This window comes from Protopterus annectens, chromosome 14.part0, assembly GCF_019279795.1.
Source record: "Protopterus annectens isolate FY-2018-M chromosome 14.part0, PAN1.0, whole genome shotgun sequence".
Lineage (NCBI taxonomy): Eukaryota > Metazoa > Chordata > Ceratodontiformes > Protopteridae > Protopterus > Protopterus annectens.
Genome location: NC_056748.1, coordinates 273,504,234 through 273,529,672, shown reverse-complemented (window position 1 = coordinate 273,529,672; position 25,439 = coordinate 273,504,234). Strand labels below are relative to the sequence as shown.

Genomic DNA, 25,439 nt, shown 5'->3' with positions numbered 1-25,439 from the left:
TTGTATAGCTTGTTTATGGCAGAGTCTACCAGACTGGTTTCCTTTTCTTGGAGGAGTGAGTCTTGGTTTTGTTTGGGATAGCACGATCCATGCATTCTTGTAGGTGCCCATACAATGCATTAGTAAAGGATTTTTTGCAGCTTGGACAGCGTTGTCCTTTAGCATGGGGGCTTTGAAACTTTCCACCTCGGTCTTAAGTAACATGAAGTTTGCTTTTGAAAAGTTTTTCACTGTGATTTCCTTGTCCAGGGGTGGGGCAGAATGTGGATATCCAAAGTGATTTGTTTATGGTCAGATCTAACCAGCGAGGGGATGTCCTCTGGTGTGGGGCACCGGTCACCCATGTTGGTGATGACCAGGTCCAATATGTTGTCACCTCTGGTGGGAGTGTTGACCAGTTGATCCAGGGCGTTTGAGTTTATAAATTCTAGGAAATGTTGGGTAAGGGAGTTAGTACTTGAGTAGTTCTCCCAGTTAATGTTTGGGTAATTGAAATCACACAATATTAGGGTGTTTGGTAGGACCTTTATATTTCCCAGTGCTTCCAGAAATGCGGAATGGGGGTTCTGGGACATGGTGGGTGATTTGTAGCAAGCTACAATTTGAATTGCAGTTTTGCCTGTTGCTAGTTACACGTGGATGATCTCTAAAGCATCGTGCTGTGCCACTAACCTGGAGGTGTGGGTATCCTTGATGAATATGGATACACCCCCGCCTTTTGTATTTTGGTCTGGGTTCTGTGGCTGAAATGTATGGTATGAGCTGTAGCGCTGGGGTGCTCTCTGGAACCTTAAACCAGGTTTCTGTTACTGCACATATATCGATTTTCTCCATACTGAGGAGTGCCTGGAGTGCGTGCATTTTGAGGTTTAGACTTCTGGCATTGAGTAGCATTACCCTCAGTTTTTTGTTACTTGTGCTATTTATGGCGGTGAGTTTGTCTTTTGAGCCTTGCCTAAAACAGGCACTATGGGGGTGGCAAGAGCCTTGGCCAGTATTCGAAAGCCTAAGGGTGACAGGTGCAAGCCGTCTCTAGCAAATCAGCGTGGCTTGTCGAGCATGTCATCCCATGCGGACAGACACTGGATCCCCTTTGAATGACACCAGAAACTTAGCCAATTGTTGAAATTGATATATTTTTCTTTATATTGTGGTATCATTCTTGGTGCGAATAGGATGCTACCCAGGGTCAGGGTCATACTGGCCTGGGCTACATGATCAGAGAGCTCTTCCATGTCTCTTTTCATGTAGTCCAGGGAGGTAGGGCTCAGGTCATTCACACCAACATGGACAATGACAGAGTCATATTTGTATTTGTTCTGGAGTGACCTGAGTGCTTGTGTTCTGTGGCGGATCCTGGTACCTGACAGGTGGCTAACAGCAACCTTCTCCTTATTCAGCCTAGTGAGTGGGGCATCAGTGTGCCTGACTATAGAGTCACCTATTACTAGTATGTTGGGTATGTTATTTTGCCTTAAGGGCTGTGATTGCATGGCACACTGGTTTTGTGAAGTATGTGTTTCATGATTTGTGTTGGGGGGGTGGAGGTTGCTTGGATGTCTGCTTTGGAGGTCTCTGTTGCTTTTGCAGATTTTTATTTAGAGCCTCTGAGTGTGTTTTTGTGTATTTATGTGTGTTTTTTGCCGGTGCTGGTTTAATGGGTCTATGTGAGACTGGTGGTGTGATGCAAGTATTTCCCTTCTCCTCTTGACTGTCTGATTCAGCCTTGGGTTGAGAGAGCTTAGCCTCCAGTTTGGCTGTATAATTGCATCTCTCACATGTATTAATGTTTGGTGGTAGGAGGAGAGGGTTGTCTGTGTACGAGGCAGTTGTAACATTGCCTCAAAATGCCCAGATTCACCAGTTGGACTGGAGAGTATGCTTGAAACTGCCCTTTGGACATGCCTGGATAGGTACAGTGAACTGTTATACTGAATGGCTGATAAGGTTGAATAGAGAGCCTTGTCCTTCTGTACAGTATAGGAGGGTCTAGTGCCAGGGTTTATAAGTGCTTGCTATGAGTTTTGAGCAAGTGTCAGGCTGAGAAATGAATTGCTTGAGTGCTTAAGTTGAAAGGTTGTCTAGTTCCAAGGGAAAAATTGAAGACGAGACTTTGTGGAGCTGGAAATAGTTATACCCTAGCTAACTGGCACTGCCTGGTGTGCAAAACCAGGCAAATGCTGTATTTATAGCAGGGAAATGAAAGAGATAGAAATTACCCCAAAATGGCCAATAAACTACTAGTTTCTGGGCTGAAACCACTCCTCCAGGGACAGATAGGCTGCTCAAAGCTCCCCTCTCTCACAGGTGAACAGAGAAACGTCCTTCTATCCAATTAAAGTATGGGCAAACACAGAGATTTGTAACACAGCCCTGAATTCAGCACTTAACCTGAAAACTGGACTATCCTAGCTTAGGAAAGCAGGAAAGAAGTATATATATATTTTTTTTTCAGAAAATAAAGTAGATGCAATCAAAAAACACTTTAAATGTACAGAAAAGGATACTTATTTTATAGATCTCAGATCAGAGTTGTAGTCAATGCCCCTAGTAATAAAGTAGGAAGAAATACAAATACAGTAAAAGCAGTTGAATAAAGTGCAATTTATATATATATATATATATATATATATATATATATATATATATATATATATATATATATATATATATATATATATATATATATATATATATATATATATATATATATATATATATATATATATATATATATAAACAATAAAAAAATGAATAAACTGATTTAAACAAGTTACCCACTTACCCAGAAAAAAGCTCAAAACTGAGCCCTGCCCCAGCAGTCTCCAACCAGACAAGTTCCAACTGCACCCCCCCCCCCCCGCCGCTGCCTGGGTGCAGGGGAACCATCTCCAAAAATAAGACGGCCTGGATCAGTGCTCAAGTCATACAAAGAAAGTCAGATTCAGCAGGCCTGAATCTGGTCTATGCCACAGCAACAAGGTGCACCAATTTCAGAAAGAAACAGTTCAAATAAGCAGGCACAATAAGCCTGTGACCAGAAATTCCCAGCTCAGAAGGGCAGAATGCAGCCTCCCGCAAGAGTGCAGACCACACCTTCTTAATGTAAAAAAACTGTCCCAAAGTCCAAGTGCTTAAACCAGAACTAATACACTTTAGAATAACAGACACTAAGCCTTCAATCAGCAACTCCCAACTCAGAAGAATGTAAGCTACCTGTCCTGCCACAACAGTGCAGACCACAAACATTCCTAATGTGAATCAACTGGTCTGAAGCCCAAGTGCATAATCCAAAGGCTTAGAATAACAGTTGCAATTTAATCGGCTACTAACAAGCAGTAGTAAATGCAGCAGAATAAATGCTATTAAGTACTTTTAAGAACAGGCAGCAAGAGCAAAATAAGTAATAAAGTATGAAGAAAAACAAACACAGTAAAAACATATGAATAAAGTGTACATTTTTTCTCTGTATTAGGTAGAATGAGCTAAAGACACTAGACTGGGAAGAGTGTTACAGATCAAATATGCAGTGAGGGCGGGCAATTGCAAAGCCACCATGTATAAAAAGAAAACACCAATACGGAGGGCAGGGTGGGGGAAAAATAGCACTTTCAACACAGATCAGAAGGCAGCAAATATTATATATCTAAATCAGTCAAGCAAAAGCAATTAGGATACTATAGAACTTTGGAAAGAAGTGCCAAAAAAATATACTTATCAATTTATATTTCGAGTTGTTTCAGTAGCACTCTTAGTCAGAACTCAATTAGATTCAAGCAATGAATGCAGAGGTAACAGACAGGGAATATTCATTAGACTCTGTGGGTATCTTTATGGACAGAGTATTTCCTATAGAAGAGGATGATCATTCAAAGTGATCTGAAGTGGTCTACATTGAATTAACTGTGCCAAAACAAAAAATGCTGAAAGTAGGTTCTGCTCATGCTGGGGGATAATTCCCACTGTAGAATCATTGGTGGAGACCGGAGATCACAAAGACCTCTGGTTTCAAGGAGGTCTGAGCAGTCTTGAGGCATCACACACTTGCAGAAGTGAGTGATAATGCAGTCTCTAGCACCTGCTGCATGCTGAACCCAAGGGGCAGTCTTGCACTGGGGCTAAAGGCTTTATAGTGAAGAACCCATGGTTTGGACAGGTAGTAACTCTACTCTCCACTTCCTGCCTCTTGCCTCTAGGAGAAATAAATGTACTGAATGGCTCTCACTTCTCTTGGAAATGAATGAGCTGGATTGAGCAGGCAGAGGGAGAGGAACTTGATGGCTGCCAGGGCAGGTAGGAAAAGTAACCAAAAAATGTCAGAATTCATGACTCATAACACAACCATAGAAGGATGGATTTTCCACACCATAATTAGAAAAAGGTGTCCACTCCACACCATGATGAGATTTAGATAGAAGTCACATGTTTGTCTATCTGCCCATGATACCTGTCCTACTCCTTTTATCCCTACAGTAGCCACCTACAGTACCTTCTGCTTCTTCTAGTCTTTAGTGACACTTAAACAGGCTCTATCCTCCAAAAATATTTATATATATTACCTACTATATCCTTGATTAACTCTCTAGTGCTTAATGCAGTGACCTCTTTGAATATTAGCCTGAATTTGTATATGAATGTCTGCCTTGCTTTATTATAAGAAACCTTTTATTGTTTGTAGCTTGGTATATCTTTCCCTCAGAAACTTTATTTCTGTGTGTGTGTGTGTGTGTGTGTGTGTGTGTGTGTGTGTGTGTGTGTGTGTGTGTGAGAGAGAGAGAGAGAGAGAGAGGGGATATCTGAAGCTTTTTTCTCCTTTGTTTTCTTTGGTGTGACAACAATTTTCATTTTTCCAGCTTGTTTCTTAAGTGAAGTGCAATTCTACTTTGAATCTTTAATATGGTAATTACGTTGCTGTCCTGGAGATAAGAAACAGTTTATTCTAACATGTTAAACAAATTGCTTCACTTTAGTTAGAAATATTTTTAGTTTTGTTTGGTAAAAGATACAAGTTTTAATATTATTTTTGAGTGCTTTTATTAGGGTGGGTCAAGAATATTTTCTTTTTTCCCCATTATTTTAACAGAAATGACATTATCAAACCAGACATTATTAGCAGTTTTGATAAGAGGCTCTGCTAAGCAATTTTTAGAATCAGTTGTCAATTTAAGAGATAAATGTAACAATTGTAGAACTTGGTGGAGATCCTGGCTTCATGGATGGATTCACAAGTGAACTATGTGCCCTTTCTATTCTAAATGAAAAACCCTTCTGTAAATTCAGAGTTTTAATAACTTAAAAAACTGGGAATGTTTGGGAAAAGGTCCACAAACCAGTGCAAGTCTTTAATATCTTCGTGGGGTAAACAAAAAAAAAATGATTGTGGTCGTAGAAGGTTATAACCAAAACATTCGTAAAAGAAAAGAATAAACTGTAATTATTCAAGCAGCAGCAAAATAAGCTTAAAAAATGCATAAAAATATGAAATCGTAGCTGTGTAGTAATCTTCTTTACTTACTACACAGCTACGATTTTGTATTTTTTAATGCATTTCAAGCTTATTTTGCTGCTGCTTGAATAATCAGTTTATTCAGTTTTTTTACAAATGTTTTGGTTATAACCTTCTATGACCACAATCGTTTTTTTTCATTTACCCCATGAAGACATTAAGGACTTGCACTGGTTTGGGGACCTTTTCCCAAACACTCCCAGTTTTTAAAGTTATTAGAAATTTTTAGTACCCTAGGTACTAGCAAACACCTTTTCGTCAGGGGACTGAGAAATCTCTAGCATCCAATGACCTACTTCTCTCCGTGCTATGTGTGGAAGTCTTTTAAATTCAGAGTTTTAGGAAACCAAGTGTTTAAAAAAAATCCATATTTTCACCCTCCATTGTTATGGTATTCAATAAATTCTTAAGTTGTTTTCCTTTCTTTGTTTTCCAGGTCTACTAATTTGTCTTTTATCCATATATCTTGTTTCAGAAGGAATTAATTTTGTGTTTTTCTCTTTTAGCTTGAAATCGCTGTGAGAACAAGAGTTCTGAATGTTCCATATTTGAACACCTTGCTATTGCACCATATTTTTAAAAGCTGTTCATTTAGTGAAACTTATCAGTAAAAAAAAATATCCATGTTTAAGGATAGTTCTTTTAATGAAGCATTTACTTGCAGATGGCTTTTTTTGACAAACAAATCATGTTGTAATGATTTAAGAGCACCCATTTTTACATATGGACTCAAATTAACTTGATAACAGGAAAGATCATTTAAAAAGTTCCAGAGCCCCAGATTTTCGATATTAACACAAAATCTGCAGATGATACTTAGAATGATGTGCTCCTTGTTTTATATATTTCCTGTCAGATGTAATTTCTATCTGTAGACCAACTTTAGGGTGCTGTTGCTTAATAGCCATGTTGGATTCCCCTGTTTTAGTTTTTTTTTCCTTACTGGAATGGAATTACTTTTTTCTTTCATTTTTATTATTTTTAACTATGATATTTATACTGTTTGGTTCATTCACCTATATTTTGTACCACTCCATAATTATAAAGAAAGTCCATCTCAAATAAACTTTTACTTGCTTACATATAGGCTAGGGCTACTGCATTAAAAGTGAAAAGGCAATAAGGAAACTCATAAATTCTGGTATGCACAGAAAAAAAAACATTAATAAATGACAAAATTAATTTATTCTTTTTTCTTAAAAGAAATTAGGTGAGGCTGCACATGGAAACCAGTATGAAGTTCTGGAAATTTGAAGAAGGGGAACACAGAAGAAGATGTGTATGGATGAAATAATGTAGAAAACAAGAGGGCACAAATGGAAGATAGCTTGGCATTACAATAGGAAATATTCAAAGAAAGGATTATGAATACATGGTATAGTCTTCCAAATCGAAAAATAAAATCAAAAAGCAACACTGGAATTCAAAAATTTCTGGAACTGAAAGAACAAAACTTTACTAGTGTATAGAAAGAAATAAGATATAAAAGTGGTGCTGCAGAGGTGAAAAATTGTAAGACTTACATATGAATCATAGCTGACCTTAGGCATAGGCCAACTAGGCAGCTGCCTAGGGCACTGCTCTAGCAGGGGTGCTTTTCCAGTATTTATGTGATGTAGGTAGACCAGGATGGGGGCACCAGGTGGTGTGGTGGGGGGCACTCTGGAGCCCTTTTGTCTAGGGTACCAGTTGGCCTAAGGCCGCTCCTGATATGAATATCAATAAAGTTAACACCATCAGCTTGTATTTCATGCCCACCATTTTAGTTACTTGCTTTGTCTTTCAATGGCTATTTTGCAGTCTCTAGTGATCCTATTTTTAGCTGCCTTTGTCTTGTTACCTGCTTCCTTTATCCTCCCCCAAGCTATCCTGTAATGCACGTTCTTCATTATATATGCACTCTTCTTTCAATTCCACTCTTCCCACACAAAAACAGCCTTCAGCATGGTGTGTTACTATCCTTACCTCATCTCACTCTGATATGCTAAATCATTTTATTTCCAGGTATAGTTTTGCAGAAGAAATGTATTACCTTTTACCTGTTTTTTTTTTTTTTACTGATAAGTTTCACTAAATAAATAGCTTTTAAAAATATGGTGCAATAGCAAGGTGTTCAAATATGGAACATTCAGAACTCTTGTTCTCACAGCGATTTCAAGCCTGTGATGATTCACTGCTAACATTTGTTGTTGTCCTGCAGAATTCTTTCCTTGTGTACCCCTCTGTATGATACATTTTGAGTTCCAGTGGTGCTATTTGGTTATCAGAATCAATTAAAAAGTTATTTATCCATTCATTTTTATTTGATGACTGCAAATTTTTAATTGGTTATTGGAATAAATTAAAAAAATGTAGCCATTCCTTTTTATTTAATGACTGCAAAATCTAATTGAGGCATAGCTCATTCTTAGAAGATACTCAGGCAGAACAGTGCCAACATATATGATGTGAAAATCTGTGTAACAAGAGACAGAAGTTAATTTGCAGTTCATGCAACAGATAATAGGTAGTATTTAGTAATTATATCCAGGCAAATTGTGTTCTCCAGTTAGAACAGACAATAAAAGTTAATGAATAGCACAAATAGTAAAACAAACATTGTCCCACCTATAAAATGTCAGAAGTGAATGATAGCTAATATTCATAGCAGAAAGTGACAGGTGCAATCCATCACTTGGTAGGAGATGCTCTTCCTAAACACAGGTAATTACACTCACTATATGTACTTAGTATTTTCAAGTAAAAGCTGTTAAGACTTCATCCAAGTCACAATTCCACAAGCAACACTAAGGATAAATTAGAATGGGGAAAGGCATACAGAGAGAGGTAAAGGAAAGGTAGTTGGGAGAGTGGCCTAATGATTAAGGTGATTGCCTTATAAACACAAGGTACAGAGTTTGAATCTCACAGAGGATAACTGGCTAGGCTTAAAATGGCTCTCAAGGGCAGTTAGCCTAGTATGAACCTATAACCTATGAACCTATGCATAAGAAAGCCATGAAGGAGGGCAGGATATGCATTATGGTGGAAACAAAAGAAATAGAAAGGGGGTATTAAATAGGGGTACATGCAGTCAGTATAAGGCATGTGTAGAAACAAGGAAGACCAATCAAAAAATTGATTAGTTTTGGCCAGAAACTGCATAACTAACAAGTCAAATGAGGTAAAATGTGATCTGAGGACAAGTCAGAAGCCTTGTTGGGTAGAAGCAAGCTTTCTTTGGTTAAGAGGTAATTTGTTCTAGCATCGGGCCATAGAGGCTGCTACGATGTGCCTCCAGTTCTGTTGCTAGACATTGGTCTAGCCGGAAACATTGAAAATGAAATACGGATATAACATTCACACTGCACTGGAAGTTAAAAAGTGCATTGTCAGGTTTTTGACAGTGTGAACATAGTTTATGAAGAGGTGAGTGAAACTGTTACAGCATTGTTCTTTCAATATACAGTGTGGCTGTTGTCTGCATGAAACACAGAAAAGCTAACGTGAGGTCAGGTAACCAAGCTGGCAAGGCCACATATATACATATACATATATATCTATATATCTATATAAATATATATATATATATATATATATATATATATATATATATATATATGTGTGTGTGTGTGTGTGTGTGTGTGTGTGTGTATGTATACAAATCACAGACACATTCCAAAGGTGCGGACAGAAGAAGGAAATTGATGAGTGGGTCAAAGGAGGAACTGAATTCTGTCAGGAGGCAAAATAAAGCCTTGTGAATGCGTTTGTAGAAGGGGTGCCACTGCCATTGTTACTGCAGTATGGCTTTGATTTTGAATTTTGGCGACGATTTAACTCTTCTGTACGATTCAGATTTATCTTAGCGTGGAAATCAGAAAAAAAGATCAGCCAGGGAAAATAAATTATAATACCCTATCCACATAATATTCATTATGCTTTTCTTCAGTGACACGGGAAAGAGAAGCGGATTAAGCCTTACAACGAAAAGTGGAACTGTGTGTGGCATAATATCGGAGTTGTAATAAACAGAACTACACAACGGGTAGTCAGGAAACACTATTGTCAGTATTTAAAGCATCACAAAACACAAGTCCTTGAAGTATAAAAAAGAAAAGGAGCAGAACAAATCAGCACAGCTAGGGAAAATGTTCCTCCAGTGCTGCCATACAAAGCATGCCGCAGTAAGTCAAGAAGCATGTTCGACGTAAAAGTAGTGGTAAACATTCACTGGGCTAGCATGACGGTCCCATAAATAGACATGTATGACAGTACATTCATGCAGGTTTACAGAGTTGTATTATGCAGTTTTTCTGTACGTGAGCAAGTATGTTAAATATTACTTTAAAATAGTGGGCGTTACTTTTAATATGGGACAGTTTTAAAGCATGGGTAGTATAACTCTTTAATTATTTAGCAGCCATGCTAAAATAAATACGCTCTTCTGCGCGCAACATTCCCCTTGAATACATGGGAAATCCCTACTGAATAATGCACCATGCCCTGCAGTGTGGCTAATTTACGGGTGCACCACCGAAAAATACCTCGTAAACACGCTTTATTGCAGCATGCCAGAAGCACATCAGTCTGAAATGTTGAAAAAGCTATATTGCAAAGGCACACGTTTGGTTGGCAGAGAATCTTCAGTCCCTTTACCTTACTGAGGAAGGTTGACATCCTGATGGGTAGCTGAGCTCTCATTCACTACCATACATGCCGTAGGCATGATCAGTGGGAGAGGCGTGGCTTGGAAGTAAGTGGCAGCATTTACCTACGCCCCTCGCTGCCCATTGGCTTTTATGCAATATTAGGCTCCGCCTTGCGCGGCCCCGCAACGTTCCTTGCCTGCAACCCTTGCCAGTTGAGAGATGGCTGCCACGGTGGTAGATCTTCGCTGGTAGTGCTGCTCTCACGGAGTAGCAGCTGCGGCGTGCTGACTGGTGGTTTCCCTGGGCTGGGCAGCAGACAGCAGCAGCGCCGGACGGTGAGTTTGTCTGTCTGTCATGGCTGCTGGCGGGAGGGGGAGGTGGGGCTGATACGGGATGGGGGCAGAGGCCGTGAAGGTTGCTGGAGTGTACCTTTGGTAGCCTGTGGCTAGAATGAAGAAGGAGCGATACAAGGGAAAGACTTGTCTGGTGGTGGCTGTGCCACTGTCTTCCCGCATACTCTTCTGCTATTGGCACTGTAAAATAAACATCTGACTTGCTATTAATACAATATATATTTGCGTACCAGTAAATGTTTCAAAGTTCCAGAAACCAAACTGCCTTGACAGACCTACTGCCCCCTCCCCGTTTCGCCGTCCACTTCTTACATAAATGGGTTTCTTCTGTAGGGGGTACAAAACGTCCTGGTGCAGGGGGAACCCGACCTGCCAAAGTCGTGTGTTTATGTGTAAAGGGGGGAGGGGACGGCGTTGTTGCCTGTGTGTAGTAGGGAGGGGTGGTTGCTAAGTGCATGACAGAACGCAATAACATTGAGAAAGTCAAGGCAAGAGAGAAGGGTGTACTACAGTAGTACTGTACAGTCACATCTGCTAGTTGGTTGTTGGAGTGCATATGTTGTTAACTGCCACAAAATGCGTACAGATGTTAAGTTTTCATCCTCCCTTGCTCTTTTGGGCTAGAGCCTCCCAAGGGGGCTGGGAGAGGTGGAGGGGTGGGGTTGAGAGTAAGTGAGATCCTGAAGTTGCGGATGGGGGTGTGGTGGAATCACTAATGGTTAATAACATGGTTTGATATGTGTGGAAAAAATGAAGACGGAAATTGTTGCTTTTAGGTTTTTTTTTTATTATTCTGCAGAGAAGAGCCGTTGATTGCTCAGAAATGCTACTTATGCTGCAGAGTGGAGCCTGAGCAGCCACAAGGCTGTACCGTTTCATTCAAGTGTTAGAGCATATTGTCTAGGGTGCATTGTTTGCTTGTTGTTTTTTAGCTTTAACTTGACTTTCACAAATGTCTGCAGCTATATTATGCGTTTGCATATATTTTTGGTTCTGGAAAAACATGTACCCAGCTGCAAATATTTGGCTATTCTAGGAAGTCTTCTTATGTGGAGACCGGACCAGGCTTTCTTCCTGGTGTAACTTTGTGAATGATTCAGTGATTTGGCATTTGTGATGTACACGTTTGCAGATTTTGTTTCTTGCTGTCGTTAATAATCTAAGTATTAACTGGATGTAAATAACTTTTCCTGTCATTTCTGACATGAGAAGTAGGAAGTCCATCATTGCTTGTAAATAGGCAAGTACATAAAACTGACACCTGTGAGCATGTAAAATGAGCCACATTTATCTTCTAGATTGTAAAGGTGCTTCAGCTGAAGATAATGGTCGACTCAAATTACACTCCTCTATTTAGCGTGTGCATGTATATCCCTAGTTTTTTGCAGTGTTTTGTCTGCTTTTCTCCGCATCTGAGGCAAATCAGGTGTATTACAAAGTGAAACTGTTTATAGGTTTTTACACCTTAATTTACATGTCTGCATTTGATCCCACTGCATAGCACATGAACCATTTTTGCTCACTTTTTTTCTTCATGTTTCTGTAACCACAGCTGTACCATGGTGAGCACAGATGAGTGGAAAATACTTGCTCTAAGTGAGGATGATTTAGACTGCATAGTGAATTAATCGATTCATAGCAGGCTTTATTAACTAGCAATGGATCGGGAACTGTACAAAGAGGGTTGCATCTGCCTGATAAATTGTATATATGAGTGACTTAAGCACTCTATGATTTTTGAGTTTTAAAAGTGGAGAGGACAGGGACCCCCCCATAGAATAGAGATATCATTGTTCTCCTTGGTGTGTAGTATATATTTGGATGTTTGATTGTGATACACTCCATGCACAGTGAATGTATCATTGCTGTGGGATATTTTCTGTCTATAGTTGCAGTGTTGTGTATGTATTATGTGTAGGTAGCAGGACATATACATCTTTTTATTACTATCATTTTCTGTTGCCAACAGTTTATATACTTTTTGCTGTTGGGCAGTTTTGAAATGGTGTGTGTGTGCCTGTGACTGAGTAGTTGTTGCTTTGGCCTGTCGAAATGCATGTGTTTGTGGCTGTGTTGTGTTTTTCAGCAGTGGTGGTCTTCAACATTTGAGGTAGTTTTCACCTATACATGAAATGGAAAGTTTTGAAGAGAGTGAGAAATCCGTGTGGTGATGCAGTTGTCATCAGCACCACTAGTGCTGCTTAGTTGCTATAAATAATACAGAGGAGACACTGGTGGTAAGCTGTGGTATGAAGCACATACTGCTGTTATTTTCTTTCAGGGAGGTGACATTTACCATGGTGCTGCCTTTCTGCAAGAGCTGGGGTAATGAAGGAAGGAATGGCGGCGCTATATTGGCCATATTGTGACACTGGGTCATGTGATACAGAGCATTGTTAACAAGTTTGTAGTATGCCTCACCTATGTGAAGGGAGTTTGTAAATGAGTAGAAGAAAACAGTATCTGATATTTATAATACTGAATGACGTTCTTTGTTTCTGTTGACAGTGATGTACTCTTGTTTCCTGAAGGCATTTTTATTGTCCATTTAACCAAAGTAATGGTTTTATTTGTGGAGCTGCGGTACAGACCAACATAGGGGTAACCATATATAAAAATGTAACTAGGTGGTGAATGTGTTTGTTTATTACATGCTTTTCATACTGTCATAATGTTAATGAGAGTATTAAAAATCATGTTTAAAAATGTCTCTGCAAGTGTTGACAGATGTTTGAGATGCCCAGAATATAGTACCACAGTTTTTGCAACTTCGCTGACCAGAGACTATCACCTATATGCAGACCTGTTTGTTTGATGTTCCCAAAACAGTGGGTTGTAGAACTCTGGCCATAGGTCACTCACTTTTACATTCTTTGCAGCATGAGGAAGACACCCTGGAAGGAAGACCACATGCATGTCTGGAGCCAGACTTTGAATCTTTATAAAGGAACTCCTCTCCCCTTCTGGTATTAGAGTGAAGATCCAAAACTGTTGTAACTTTAGTGACGGGATAGTTAAAGTCTAGTATGCAGAGTGTGCTTATAGAGTGTACTCTGAGAGGGAAAAAAAACTCTGGTAAAATATGCAGTCATGCCCTATTATAGGACATTATTAGTAATAGAGCATTTTAAGCAAACCTATGGGTGTGATATATATATATATATATATATATATATATATATATATATATAATATGTCTGTGTGTGTATATAAAAAAAATATATGAAATTCAGTCTATTCTTGCATCAAAGGCATATTAACATATAAAGGTATGCTGAAATATTGCTTGTAGTATGTTTCAGAAATGCATTAAATGTTATACCTGTTGAAGGGGTATCCCTGCCATTACTTTAATACCTCATACTGGAAAGTGAGAGCGTGCCCTTGGATGTAGCATGCATACCTTTCACATACTGCACTTATAAATAAAACTAGACCATTGTAGTGGGACGGGGAATCAGTTAATAGTTTCACAGTGATATATTGTCCTCTTCATTTAGGTTACCTTCTTTGACACCTAGGATGTAAGGAGCCAACGATTCTAAGTACTGTAACATGTTATTAGACTTTTATAGGCAGCAAGACATTTTCAAAGTGTGTTGTAGCACTAACCAAACCTGAGGGTGTGAGGGAGGTGGTTCCAGAGTTCAGGGGACAATTGAAACTGAATGTAATTTTTTCAATTTCCTACTGCTAGTAATTTCAGCAAGTCATCTTGTGATTACCTTGGTCCCTGGCTACTTTATTTCACTTATGTAGATTTTGTAGCTGCAAATAGTTTATCAAAGTGTGTGTGTCTGTGTGTTTTGTCCATCCTGTGGTTAGCTGTAGTTTGTTTTCTGAAGATATCCACACTGTAGTCCACAAACCACTGCAATGATTCTGTCTGCATGGGACTTAATCAGTCATGTCCCTGTACATTTATGCAGAAGCCCTTGCTGTTAATTGATTCTAGTAACATAGAATGGCAACCCTGTTGAATAAATCTGAACATGCAATCTGTGCTTGTATGTCTTTTATCTTTAGTCTTTGATTCTGTATCCCTTAGTTCAGCACTGCTTGGATAAGTCACCATATGTGCAGTCTTTGAAATATATGCTCCAAGCACCTGTATACAAAGACATACATCTGGACTATTTCTCCCTGGGCTTCCGTTGAAAACTGGCTTTGTTCCAGTCAGACTTTCCTGGTAAACAGATGTTAAGTAAATAAAATTCACAAGTATTGTGTTATACCTACCTATGGTTTCTGTCCTTGAACAGCACTTCATGTTCGTCATCAGTTTGAACTATTTCAGTTTCAGTCTGAAGGCATTACCCCACGTGTGCAAGTTAAAGAATCTACCTTTCAGCTTTTTCTGTACTTAGAATGATAGTGTAATGCATTTGCTACTTTTCTGTAACTTCAGTGTTCCCCGATTCCCCTTCTAAGTAATGCCAGTAATAGGTGGCTAAAAACAGAATGTTTTGTAATACTCATCTGGAGATCCTTTTTTTGGTTGCCCCATAAATTTCCTGCAATATAAAAAGTTTTGAAACCACTTCAGAATTTGTACACCCGGCCCTGTCTTCATTAAGACATCTTAAGAAATGGTGTTGTGCTACTATATCAAATGAATTTGGCCTAGACATAAAGCAGCAATATTTAGCTTTACTCATGTTTTGCAAAACAGTCTCTTAAGAATGTAACTAGACAATATTCCAATGTCTCTGCACAGGTTTGCGAAAGAAAACATAATGGCCAATGTATTTTGCTTGCGTATCTCGCACATTACAGCATATTGTTAGAGATGCTCTGAGATTTTGCTTATGAACTACTTTTTCCAGTACGTTAGCAGTAAACTGAGCAGTGAGTTTGTACTTTAACATGTGATTTATTAATATTGTTGTAAGAAAAATGGTGAGCACTTTTGCTACAAACTGGTGTACCTTTACATAGAACATCTCATGCTACTGTGAACTTTTTGTTCCTTTATATCTCATTTTCCCAGTTCCAGCAATGAAATGTTTTATGTTTTTTTTTCTATGCATAACTATAATGACTGAATTGTTGTATATTCCTGTATGTCTAGCATGATTTCCTCTGCTCAGTATTGTGCCTCTTTTATTGTGTGCCTTTTTCATCATGTAATGTCATATTTGGATAATTATTGTGTAGTTCTGGTCATGTCTTATAATGTTTTGTGCCTGTTATCCAGTTTGTCGCTGAAGAGGGACATGCCCACCTATCCAATTAACAAATAACATTTTATATATTTGTAAATTTGTAGTAGTTGTAGACTCAATTTAAATCACATAAAGGAAATTTATACCCTACATTGCAGAGGTTTACTATGTTGCAGTTTTCTATTTTTCTGATATGGTTATAAAGTCAGCAGCTGGTTGAAAATGTTTGGGAGAAAGTTATCTATTGTGTGGGATCTTGCTTGTTACTCTTTCTAAAAATGCATTTATTAATTTCAGCTCCACTGTTTTTTTTTTTAAATGAAAGGCATGTGTTGACTGTGAAACTTCTTTTATGAGAAAACTTTCATTATAGCTGGATAGTTCAGTGTACTGTCCACTGTAGAATCGAGACAGTTGCTGAAGTGCTTAAACATGGTGTGAGGTTTGATGCAAATGAATACACCAAATTGTTCCCAAGTAGATTTTAGTAGTTCTTAGACCTAAAATCAATTTTATAATTGTGCAAAACTGCTGTTTGAGGATTTTTTATTAGGGTGGAAGACCTGGTAAACCTGTTTTAGTGTGGTGTAGTTTGATCTTCTTGGGTCATGTGCTCCAAGCCACTAACCTCTAAGATTGCTTTTATGCAGTCATTGTTTAGCTAAAATAAGGTCTCTCCTCTTGCATTTTGTGCATTCAGTATATGGCATCAATAATTTTTAGAAACTTGTGTAAAGCATTCTTTAGCAAGTGTGATGGTAGGTTGTGAATGTAACCAATATTATTTGGATGTGTGTAATGACCCATCCAGGTTGTTCAGTGCTAATTTCTTTGGTGACCCTGCAAACAGCCATTCCTCAGAAGAAGAGTTGCCTTTTTTGTGTTGAACTGGCATACATAGACAATGGTTTCTGAGAGTATTTGTGCCTACTAATGCTATATGTGTTAAAGTATTGATACAATAAGTGGTTGCCGAGAACATATGAGAGTAATGGTTCCCGAGAACATCTGAGAGTAAGTATACAAGTGCAGCAAAATGTTTCAAAGAGCATCTGCTAATATGTCTGTATGATTGTGTGGAAACCCCATCAGAATCTGTCGTTGGTAGTGCTTGTTGGCCAAGAAGGATTTAGGACTGAATCCACTTCTGCTTTGAGATGGACATCCATGAGTAGGTCATCTCTGGATCCCAGGAAAGCTTGTTGTATTTGGGGAGAATATTATGATTTTATTTATTTTTTATTTATTTTAGCTTTAATAAGGTGTAGTGAAATTGTATTGAGCAGACCAGTAATTTCTCACACATTTGTCGTTTGATATAGTGAAGCTTCTGTAATGAAGGAATTTTGGGTTTTGGTTGATATTTACTACATTCAATCCTAATTATTTTATACATCCTGCAGCAGATATAATGGTTTCTGTGCTTTTTAGAAAGTTTTATGTTGGAGTAAGAATGATAACAGCTGTTGAGAATAGTAGCATCAACAGGAAAACTGAACAGGGCTAATATTTGCTTCAGTTTTTTGTGTGTAATGTTTTAAGATAGTTTTCTGCATAGCTGCTGATCACTTTTAACACAGCATGGTAATAGAGATGTGGTTACCCGCTCTTTTTTTTTCTTTTCCAAATCTAATTTTTTTACAGCAATGCGTAGATGGGGAGCAGGTAGTAAATGTGGCAAGTTGTAAAATAGGGTAGGTGACAATACAATGTATTGGTGTCCTTTCTTTTACTTGAAGTACCTTCTGACAGATTTAGAATTTGCTGTGCCTTGCTTCTGTGCTAATTTCTTAGCTACATTTTTGAGAATGTCTCCTTGTCTTTGGCCTGCCTGTTTATTTTTTCCAACTAGAATGTTTGACATGATCTGTGAAGTGGGCAATGCACACGGCAAAAGACTTAAACTGAGAACAGAAGCACAGAATGTAGCAGAATGCGGAACATTACCGTTCCTTTTATGTTTTAAAATTCAACTTTTATGCTCTTTTTGCCTTTTTTGCTGTAGAACTGAGTATTTTATGTGAGTTGATATATGCCATCACAGTCTGTCATGTTCGAGGTAGAACCTTTTGAAATTCCCTTTAGTTGCTTCAGTGGTGCCTTTTTAAAGGTTATTTACACTTCTATCTCATGCCTTTTTCATGTTCTGTTTTTACATTTGGATTGTCTACATAATGTTATGGGTTTTACTTAGTTTTCTTTACCATTTGTGAGTATTGAGTCTTTCTGAATGACCACCATTTTACCAGTGGAAAGCTGTGTGGGGGTGATTCTGGAGGGCAACAGTTGTGTCCATTTTGAGTACATTAATTTGCAATTACATAATCACTAATTTGTATTTTCTGCAACAAACTCTGCTGAAATATTAACAATGTCCATTAGATCCATGCAGTTTATCTGGATTATTTTGGTTTTACTTGGTTGGGGCTTTGCATTCTGTTATTTTCTAGCAAACTTTAACTTGTACAATGCATTTGCTGCTCCACCTCGTTTTTACATATTCTGCAGTCTAAACTGAATGGCTTCTTGTCCTATATATTTTTAAAGCTTCCAGTGTCCTGTAGTATGTATAGGTTTCTTGTCTTTGCTCATATCAGTTTTGTTTAGGGAGCCAAATCCATCTGTTGTCCTTCCATGAACTATTAACACAATGTTTCTGTACTTGTGTAGTTCAGCCTTGTAGAGCTGGGTAGAGTATTCCACATAGGGTTTCATTACTAGCATGTGTAGCGTTTAATATCTGAGATATTGTTTACAGATGTTACATAAAGGGAAGTGCTGAGTGATGAAGCTGGCAGTTTAGCACAGAGGCTTGGGGACTGTGAATTGCTAAAGAACATTATTCTGTAGTCCAGGGTTTGATTCCCTCTGTTCTCCTTTGCTCGTGCTTGAATAGGAGACTGTCACTTAATCAGACAGTGCTCCCAGGTCACCCTACTAAAAAGAGGCTTGAGCCTTGAGTCTACCTGCTTGTCAAATAAGAGGAGTCTTCCTAAATCTGAACAGTAATTCATAAAAATGTACTGCTGTGGTTTAACAGCTTGTACATGCAGTTCTGTTTGTTTTTATCTGAGGGTATATGGCTCCTTATATTTTTAAGATGGGGGGGGGGGTCTGCTTTTTAGAGCACACCTGTAGTTGTAATTGTACTCGCTCTTTTTTTTTTTTTAGTTTAGGATAATTGTTCAACTGAAAAAAATGTTTTGTTATACAGTATGTCGTATCCTTCCAAAAACATGTCCCCTTTATAGACTAATTACTTCCAGATCTCCTTTTATTGTAGGTAGTGCTACTGCATTTAACAGTTAAGCTGTCAGATTTCATTGAGGTGTAGTTTTACATAGTTTTTTTTTATTTTGACTACAGGTTATGTATCTCATCTTCTTGAGGGGAGAATGTGCAAGAGAGAGAGTGCATGGGCTGGGGATAATTCCGTTTCTATAAGGCCTTCACCTTTTTTTGTGGAAATCATGGTTTACACTTTCACAAGTATTTTATTGCTTGTGTTCCAGGAATCCATTTGTAATTCTTAACATATCAGCTAAGGTATGAACAAAGAAGAGTTCTTGACAGAAATTCACTATACAGTTTTTTATTAGCTTTTACTTTGGATCTGTTGCTGCTGCGCTTGCAGTATTGGATGAGACATTGTTGAACAGTTTGTCTGACTTCTGAGCACTGAAAAAGAAAGTATACTAAACCATATGGCATTCTAAAGCAAATTAAACACTGCCATTCCAGACAGACAAAATGAAATTTTTGAATGCAACATTGTATGATATTGCATTTATCTAATCTAAAGCCCTTTATTGAAGGGGGCAATAGCATTTAAGGAATGTGTAAAGCCTGACAGTTGGTTTATGATGAATGTTCTGTCTTAGTAGCATAGGCTTTTTCAGGGTGCTAATTCTTTTGGTATGTTTAATATGCAACCAGAAAGAGGGGATAATAGGCTTAATGAGTCACATTATTAGGAAACTGTCAACAAGAGCTTACATTTGTTCATGCCATCTTAATTTTAGGGAGTCCAGCTGGAAATATAGCATAGAATAGCCAGTCTTTTGAGGCTATGGGCATTTTAGACACTTTTATTTATTAAATTCTTGCCACAGATGATTATAGAGCTAGTGATGCAGAAAACTGAAGAAGCATTTAACAGGTTGTTTTTTTTAGGTGGTGTGCTTTTTGCCCTACAGCCACTGCAAAAGGGAGAATAGACATGTAATGTTGTGGTAGACTTTTATAGTCCTCCCCAAATAGATCCAATGACATTGAGGCTATTTATAGTTGTAAATGCTTAAATTTGATATGGCCTCACGTACATAATTACTTTTGTGGTCTACAGGCATTCTTGCTTGGGAGTTGAGGTGGTGGATTCATTCATAAAACCCAGAACTACAGACTGATCTTATCTGTGAGTATATCTGAATCCTAGCTAGCATTTTCTGAAGGCAGGTAGAATGTGGTCAGTAACTAGGCCTAAGCAAACTGAGACAGCCTACTTGAGTAATTGCTGTGCAAGCTTAAAACCGTTAAACTGTTTTTCTCATGTTTCTTATTTAGAGTCCAACCTTGATGTTGTTTCATTCATTTTACCCTCTGTCACTAGTCTTATAATTTTGCTCTGCTGTGCATTTTTTTTGTCTTTATTGTTGTTGTTCATTTAAAATGGTTGCGTACCTCACAAGCATATGTTACAGCTCCCCTGGAAAGGTGAGAAAAAGTGCTAAATCAGAAATCATTTCACTTTAGAGGCAGTAGATATACTTTTTCTTGCATGTAATAATGCTTTTCTTCATGAAAGTGAATAGCTTTGTTGGTTAGTCCCATGAAAGCAACATGAAAGGATTGTGGTAAGACATGCATTGGGTTGTGAGAGTGACCTTGGAGCAGTACTAAATTTTATTAACAAAAATACAGTAGCAAATTTGTGCACCCAACCCTTCCTTTGTAAGTTAATGTGCCGTAAGAAAGTTTTATTTACTTGTTTTCTAGTGCTTGGCCCATAACTGACTGTAAGCGAAATGGACATTGTAGCTCAGTTTTCCGTTTTTGAAGTAATGTGCCCTTGAGTTCACTTGTATTTAGAATGTGTGTCTAGGTGTTAAGTTGAATGGATGGATTTTTATTTATTTAGTCATAAGTTAAAACATCTGACATTTGCCCCAGATGCTTCTTCTAATTTTAGCATTTTCTAGCTTAATAACAGTGACACCTGATGTAACTGGCAGTGTAAGTGACGTACATTTCAACTGTCCCAATTTTTCCCTCCTTTTTGGTTTGTTCATCATAAAATGCGTTGTTTTCTGGCAGACCATTTGGTACTGAAGTCTCAGTAGTGGCAGACATTTGAGTGTCAGACTTTGACATGCATTTTCTGAAGGATATTAACACAAAACTTGTTATTCTAGCAACTTTTTAAGTTTATTAAAGCAATATTTAAAGTTTGTCCCTATTTTTTGCCCCCCCCCCATAATTTTGTCTTTGTCCAGATTTCTTATGTTAAGAGGTTGAGAAAGTATAGTAAGTGGCAGTAGTGGCTCCTACAGAACTGTTCTATTCTTTGGCAGTTGAATGTTGCTATGTTAGTAGACATTTCTAATGTTTTGACTTGAGTTTGTATACTTATTCCCAGTGATGTAATGTAATATGTTCTGATTTTAATTGCAGAATGTACTTTGTGCATTCTGTAGTAAAATGCTGGGCTTCATCATCAAAATATGCTTTCAGAATCGTTTTAAGGTCAACGAACTGACAGAATACATACAGCCATTCTTTTTGGCGTTCTTTACTAGTAGTTGCTTGTGTGTTCTTTGTTCTGTAGTGATTTAATTGTAGAATGGTGATCTCTCTGCTGTAGCCTGGAACAGAGTAGTTATAAAAATGAAATGGATTCCAAGTTCAGGAGAATTATGTGGCTGTCGCCTTGATTCAGTATTGCATGAAAAAACGTCACCTTCCACAGAAGTTAATTTCAATACAGAAGCAGTGTGTAGATTGAGAAGGTTATTTGGTAGGATTTATTTTATTTAATGGTGTTCTATGACAAGGCTCTGAATTTGTGTTAGCTGAACTGAATTTATTGGAAAGAAAGTGTGCCTGATGATACAGGTGTTGCAGCTAGGTGAATTTGTAACTTGTGTTTAACTGCAGAAAAGTAACACAGATGAGAGTTAATTTCTACTTGTGTTGAGGAGTCTTGTGCTTCCTTTGTCACTGTGTGCCTAATAACTTTCTGAATGGGAACGCTTTAGTGGTGGGGTTTTGGAGGATGAGGTAAGTGGAGGAGGCACCCTTTCAACAAAAGTGTCCGAGGTGAGTTAAGAGCCAGCATTGCTGTGGTTTCTAGTAAGTGCCATATAGCAAAAGTGCGGCTAACTGCAGAAAGATATGATGGAGAGTAACCCTGAGATTTTGGTCATGAGCCCTGAGATTTATTTAAAAATTAAACTGTTTGGATATTACCTTAATTCTCCCCGAGAGAAGTTTTAATTCCACCATTTATAGAAAACCTATCTTTTCCATCAACTATTTGTACTTTACAAGTTGTCATCCATTCAAGCAAAAGAGAAGTCTGGTGAAGGGTCAAATGGTTACACTAGCTAGAATTGTTTCTAGTGACCGAGACCTATACAAGGAACTAGATATATTACTATCTTTTTGGAAAGAGGTTACCCCAAGGCCTTGTTAAGAGATTAAAGATGAAATTATACAGGGATAACGTTCCAAATTTACCCCCTTGTTAGGTAAGGATTAGTGGACATTAACAGTTCCCCAAATGTAGCCACCTTTTTTTTTTTTAAGGTTTGAATCTGATTTTTGAAAATGGTATGTTCATTTAAATGTGGCCCCGATAGCCGCACTTTCAAAGGCTTTATTAACAGGAATTGGAATGTACTGGTGGTAGATACTGAAATTAGAGCATGTATAGGTGACAGACCTACTTTTTGTATTAAATGGCGCATTAATTTAAAAGAAAAAATAGAAAAAGACAATTTTTCAATATGAGTAATGATTGTCTCAGTTTTATAAGAAGGTGACTAAGAAATGCAGTGTGTGCAAGAAGTGCAGTTATATACATGAAAGGGAAACTATAGAATTACCTACCTTTTAAATGCATCTTTAATTTTTTTCAGGCTACAATGTACCTCCCTATTGTTTACCTGGCTTTTTGTGTTTATTTCTATTAATTTTCTGTAGGAAAGACCGAACATCCCCTACATAAACACATATATGAGCATTTATACAACAATCAAAACAAAAATACCAACTCCTTATAAAAGCACAAGGAAATATGCAAAGGAAATACAAAATGTTATTTCTTTGTCTAAAAACAAATAGTAAAAACAACAAGGGGGTGGTCCTTGGGAATATACTCTGGAATACAGAGAGCTTTTGTGTCAGGTGAGGTTGGATGCCAGTGAAAGTCCAGGGCTGAATGAAACCACCTCCATTGGTAGTTTACTGAAATCAAGGGCAGCCAAATTGACATTTTGCCATGTATTTTATAAGAAAATGCTAGCACATGCAGCAACATTGTGATTTTTAATTATTGTGTTTTTGAAGTGAATATATTTCTTACAAGAATTTTTGTAAAAAATTGAACATGACTGTTTGTGTTTGCATGAGAATTTATACGAGTTTCTCTTTTCTTTTAAATGAAAGATATTTAACAGACTTCAGTATCTTAGTTGACCTTGGATTCTCATTGGTTATTGAAACAATTTGATTGTATATAAATGGTGCATTAACCAACGTAGGTTTAGTTCTGATGGAAGTCCCGAAGAAAAGAGGGAGAAAAACACTTGACTGTTTTTATTAAAGTTAATAAAGATGGGTTTTATATATGGGCTCCATCTGCTTCTTCCAGACATTTATTTTTTATTTGTATTTAATTTTGGCTAGGCACTTAAAGTAGATTCTTAAAAATCTCATAAATTGAGGTTCTGAGAACTTGCTGGAGGACAGATTGTAGCTGAAGTCTGTACAGTTTGAATTTGATTAAAAAAATAAGTTGGAATTTTAATTAAATTGTATCTGTCAGTTTTATATGTATAATGGGCAGAGTTGGTTACTGGGAGAAGGATGTTTATGGGGAAGCAAATACAGTTGAAAAGGACCTTTTTAGAATTGTAACTTGTGAAAGTGAAAAGTTCTATGTTTGGAAATGGGGAGTGATGGTGTTTCTGAAATCCCACAGATGTCTTTTTATTCTTGTATCCAGTCTGGACAATTTCAAATTGTAAGATATTCAATTATGTAATCTTTTTATTAATATTTTTGTGTATATATGTGTGTGTATGTACAGAGCCATGTCCAACCCAGAATTGTTGAACATGCTCCATCTTAGCAAAACCAAATCTACTCGAGCTACACGCTCTAGGGATATAAACCTCAACACAACAATGAATAGAACATGCTTGACGGATAGATTCCCTTCGCAGAGACTTCCCTTACTATGGAACAGGGTCCCGATCTACTTAAGACAGAGCCCCTCACTATTCCTCTTCAAGAGGAACCTTGATGAGTGGATGGGTAACAAAGTTCACACTGGGGGTCACACCAACAGCACTACTAGATAGGGGCCAAGATACTAGCTGCTAGTACAAGGGTCTAGGGAACTACTAAAGGGGCGGTGAATACCGCACAATGTGGCTGGGCTAATATATGCCTTCGGGCAGATAGCCCAGTACCAACCTATAACATATATAATGTGTGTGTGTGTATTTTTTGAGATATATATAATATACATTTTCTATCAAAGGATGTGTTGTTGATTGGAAACCTTATGGGGGACTTAAGTTTGAGGCTAATCTTTTAAAGCATTGAAAGTGAAGAAACTAAATGCACAAAGTTGAAAACTGCAGTAGATGAAGGTTGTTACATTATGCAGAAAACACTTAAGTTTTGCTATTTTATTTTACTTTTGTGCACATGTAACAAGTAACACATTTACTACAGATAGTGTTCAGTGTTACACAGAACTTTTGTGTATCTCATTCTGCATCCATATTAAAATAAACATTCCTGTTCTTGTTATTTTACTTATGTATGTTCTCATTTGAAGCTTTATTTAATTGAAAATGACTTGTTTTCTTGGTCAACATTTATTTATTTTTTTGTTAAGGTACTTGGTATAGTGTGCCATGCTGGTTGTGGTGAGTTGATGTAACATTCAGATTGTGGTAAAGCTGTACTACTATGTTTTTGAGTTTAGGAAATGCACTTATAGTAAATTTTAACTTTGATATCCGAATAAAGAGCTTGATATGTTCTGTTGACCAGTTGTAGAGAAGTAAAGTGGTTGGTTTGAACTGTCCATTCTTGTCAGACTAGCACTTTTGTGTTGTATGTATGTCTATGATTCCTAATAGAAATTTTAGGAGAGATGTTAACTAATTTGTTCAGTATAGGCATCATTGTTTCTTTTTGATTGGTGGGTACGTTTAGACTGAGTTTAACAGAAAATCTCAGGAATGCTCAGTTACTACTTTTTAGTGTTTTTTTTTTTTTTTCCTTTGCTGTAAAGTATTACTGTTGCATCATTAGCACAAATCTTTCATTTTAGCCCCTTCAATTTGACAGACCCTCTTGAAGCCAGAGGCAGTTCCTTTATAAAGGTATGCCATCCCATTGAGAGGGGAAAATTGTTGTCCATATGTCTAGTGTGCAAAGTTTCATCTTGTTGTAACAGATTAGGTGTAGGTGCCTGTGATCCTTATCCCACAATTACCCAGCCTTTTTATTTTGCATTTTCTTCTTTGTAGGCCGTGACAAGTATCTT

General features: G+C 37.6%; 1 protein-coding gene across 1 annotated transcript in view; it reads left to right on the top strand.

Moving 5' to 3' along the window:
- Positions 1 to 9,664: 9,664 nt before the first annotated feature.
- Positions 9,665 to 25,439, top strand: part of LOC122788651 (calcium uniporter protein, mitochondrial-like) — a 1,672,929-nt gene continuing 1,657,154 nt past the window's right edge. Inside the window, exons 1-2 of the mRNA XM_044055548.1 lie at positions 9,665 to 9,672; positions 10,211 to 10,472. Coding sequence (XP_043911483.1) covers positions 9,665 to 9,672; positions 10,211 to 10,472 — 270 coding nt within the window. The remainder of the gene's footprint in view (positions 9,673 to 10,210; positions 10,473 to 25,439) is intronic.